This window comes from Triticum aestivum, chromosome 1D (assembly GCF_018294505.1).
Source record: "Triticum aestivum cultivar Chinese Spring chromosome 1D, IWGSC CS RefSeq v2.1, whole genome shotgun sequence".
Classification (NCBI taxonomy): domain Eukaryota; kingdom Viridiplantae; phylum Streptophyta; class Magnoliopsida; order Poales; family Poaceae; genus Triticum; species Triticum aestivum.
In genome coordinates, this window is record NC_057796.1 from 255,486,954 (window position 1) to 255,489,945 (window position 2,992).

The window sequence follows — 2,992 nt, forward strand, 5'->3', positions numbered from 1 at the left end:
GCTACCGGCAACCTGGACTGCCTTTCTCAATATGCGTCAGGAGATCCGAGACCCGCAGGTGCATCAACAACTGCAGCAGGATCTGGTGGAGCACCTATGGAGGCTCAAGGGCAACGCCTGACTCGACGCGTGATGAAATATGAGTTTTTATTTGTAAAACTATATAATTTGTATTGAACTATTTGATCTCTATTGATAAAAAATAACTTCTTTTGAATTTGTGCCGAAACACGCAAAATATGGGCCGAAATTGGTCAATTTGCGCTGATAGTAGGCCAATTTGCGCCGAAAGTGGGCTGAAAAGTGGGCCAATTTGCGCCAAGGTTGGCTGAAATCGGCGCCTGGGGACGACCTGGGGGCGGCGGCTGGGAACCCGATCGCCCCCACGTTGATTTTTCGGCCGGCGCGCCCCGAGGCGGCGCTATTTCAAGCCCCTGGGGGGGCGAACGGCTAGAGATGCTCTTATAAACACACGTGTTGTGAATATTTATAAACAAACAGAAATATTTAAATTCAACCCTTTTTATAAGTTGTATCATGGGAGCATTTAAGCGATGGTATCACTCAATATTCACCCTCATATATCTCTCCAATCTCCACCCTCCGGCGCTCGATCGAACGGCCAGAATGTGCTAGACAAATCAAGCAAAAGTTGTGGTTGCTGGTGTTTGACTATCCAGCCGCCCACCACGTTCACCTCTCAGCCAGGAGGAAATGCAATAAGAGAGAGACGTACGGGCAAAGCATCGAATTATCAACGATGATGACCTCACCTTATATGTAGCAGCGCTGTAGACGTACGCCGACACCTAACGTGCCCGATTGGTTCATTGAACCTGGACACATTCCCGCTTTCCCTCCGCAGCTGCAGCCGGCCCGGCCTATATAAAAGGCGCCACAACCTGAGAGGGATCCAGATCCAACGAACTCGTGAACACGTCTGTCTATAGTGTACGCATCCTCCTCAAAGAAAAAAAAGGTCTATAGTGTACGCATACTCTCCCACTCACACCCGAGAAGTTAGGAGGCATGGCGAGGAAGGCAGCGGCAGCGGCAGCGGCCATGGACGGCAAGAGCTCCGAGCTCGCGAGGGCCGTGGCGGAGGCGGAGGCGCGGGAGGAGCGGCTGCGGCGGGAGCTGGAGGCGGCGCTGGCGCGGGTGGCCGTGGCGGAGGAGGCCGAGGAGCGGCTGTGCGTGCAGCTCGGCGAGCTGGAGGCGGAGGCCATGACGCAGGCCATGGAGTACCAGCAGCACGTCAGGGCGCTCTCCGAGAGGCTCGCCCTCATGGACGGCCTGCTCAGGTCCTCCGGCCTCCACAGCGCCGTCGTGCAGTCCGGCCTTCACTGACGAACCGAATCTCACCATCCGTTTCCTTGCTTATTACTACTATTATGTGCGATCATGCAAGGCTGTACCTGTACGGGTTCCTAAATTTTCCGCCGGCGTGTGTTTGATGCCAACTCGTGCGTGGTGGTGGTGGAGCGTAGCGTAGGATGTACTGTACATTTTTCTTCTTCTTGATGAGATGTAGGAGTATATAATGTCGTTTGTGTGGTACTACGAATATCTTGGGAGGACATCGAAATGTTGCCCCCGATCTGATGCAAACTTGAGCTGACGCATGCATTCATCTAATATCACACGCAGCGGATTCCTTGACAACGATCGAGCTTATGTGCATATAAAACGAGATGATCACGAGCCAGATCCATTGGCGCAGAGTGCGTCGCGCTGGAGGACGACCCACAGGACGTTCGTTCTCTAAATTTTCCTTCGATTGAATTGTTCGACTTTCAGGTTTCACCATCCTTACGAGCAGCCAGTTCCCAGGGGAAGCCGATGTTTCGGTGTTCTTGACAAGTTCCTGGTTTCTCCTTGCCGCCAACATATTCTGGTCGAGAGATTGCTGACCACGTTGCCAAGCTGTGTGCTGCCAACAGTTATACTATAGCAAGGAATTCTACTCGCAACGCGTATGCCCTGCTACGGAGTTCTTCAAATCAATTTGGATCGATTAGATGGCACTACTGGAAAACGAGACGTCTGACGCCACACAGAAAACGACCGCACGAGCTGCTCAATTAAGCAACAAAAATAAGGAAACTTCGGACCAACATCATACAGCGCAAAGTTGACTGATATAATGCAATTGGAAATAGTAATGGCAAATCAGGGACCTCGGATATTTGACAGCAGCACGCATGTAATGAAAAAGAGAGGTATGAAATGGAGCATGGAACTTTTGACCCTGAAAAATTGTCAATCTTCCAGATAGCTGACTGGAGGTGTGAAATGGCCATACTCTCCAGAAACGAAAACAATTCCACGGAATTACCATGGACGCGGAAGTGTGCAGACAAGAGGTACAGAAATTGATGGAGCATATGACCTGACTTGTCTCAAATAGGGTGACCTGATCTTTAATCAGGAGTACTGCGTTCAGATACGCACCTGGAATCCAGGCTGGAAGGAGGAAAACGTCCTGTCTGCATTCTCCATGAAACTTGGGTAAAATCAATCAGTAAATCTTCTACTAGAAGGCTTCTAAAATCTTTCTAGAGAATTAAAGACAAAAATTTCCAACTTGAGATTCAACAGAACAAGACGAACAACTAAAACAGATGTGAATTCCTCTTCGATTTTTAGGTGGTTGCAGAGCTAGACATGAGACTCAAAGTAGCTAATTAACCACAACCTTTTGGCGTAGAATCTAAAGCATGACACAGAGGGTCTGCAGCCCCACCATGAACACACACAAAAAAGAATTTGTGGTGTAGGGGTTGCCACCACATGCACCTCACCAGCAAAGCATACTGCCATGTATAAAGATGCATAGCACAAGTGGATCTCGACAATCATCAAGGAAAGCATATCCAAACACCAAGAAAAGAATATTCGCCGATCGCGGATCAGTTGCAAGATTGCTGACATGACTAAACAAAATGTTGGCCCATGGCTTCATTTAGAAGACAGTATTCGGCTATGGCTTAAA

The 2,992-nt window shown here is 49.3% G+C and overlaps 1 protein-coding gene across 1 annotated transcript; it reads left to right on the forward strand.

Moving 5' to 3' along the window:
- Window positions 1–918: 918 nt before the first annotated feature.
- On the forward strand, window positions 919–1,613 carry LOC123168116 (protein RESPONSE TO LOW SULFUR 3). The gene has a single exon (XM_044585986.1). It carries the CDS (start codon window positions 1,030–1,032, stop codon window positions 1,345–1,347), a length of 318 nt encoding a protein of 105 aa, XP_044441921.1. The 5' UTR covers window positions 919–1,029; the 3' UTR covers window positions 1,348–1,613.
- The last annotated feature ends 1,379 nt before the right edge of the window (window positions 1,614–2,992 follow it).

Excerpts from the sequence above, each read along its gene's own strand:
- LOC123168116 (XM_044585986.1), top strand. The coding sequence starts at position 1,030 with ATGGCGAGGAAGGCAGCGGCAGCGGCAGCGGCCATGGACGGCAAGAGC.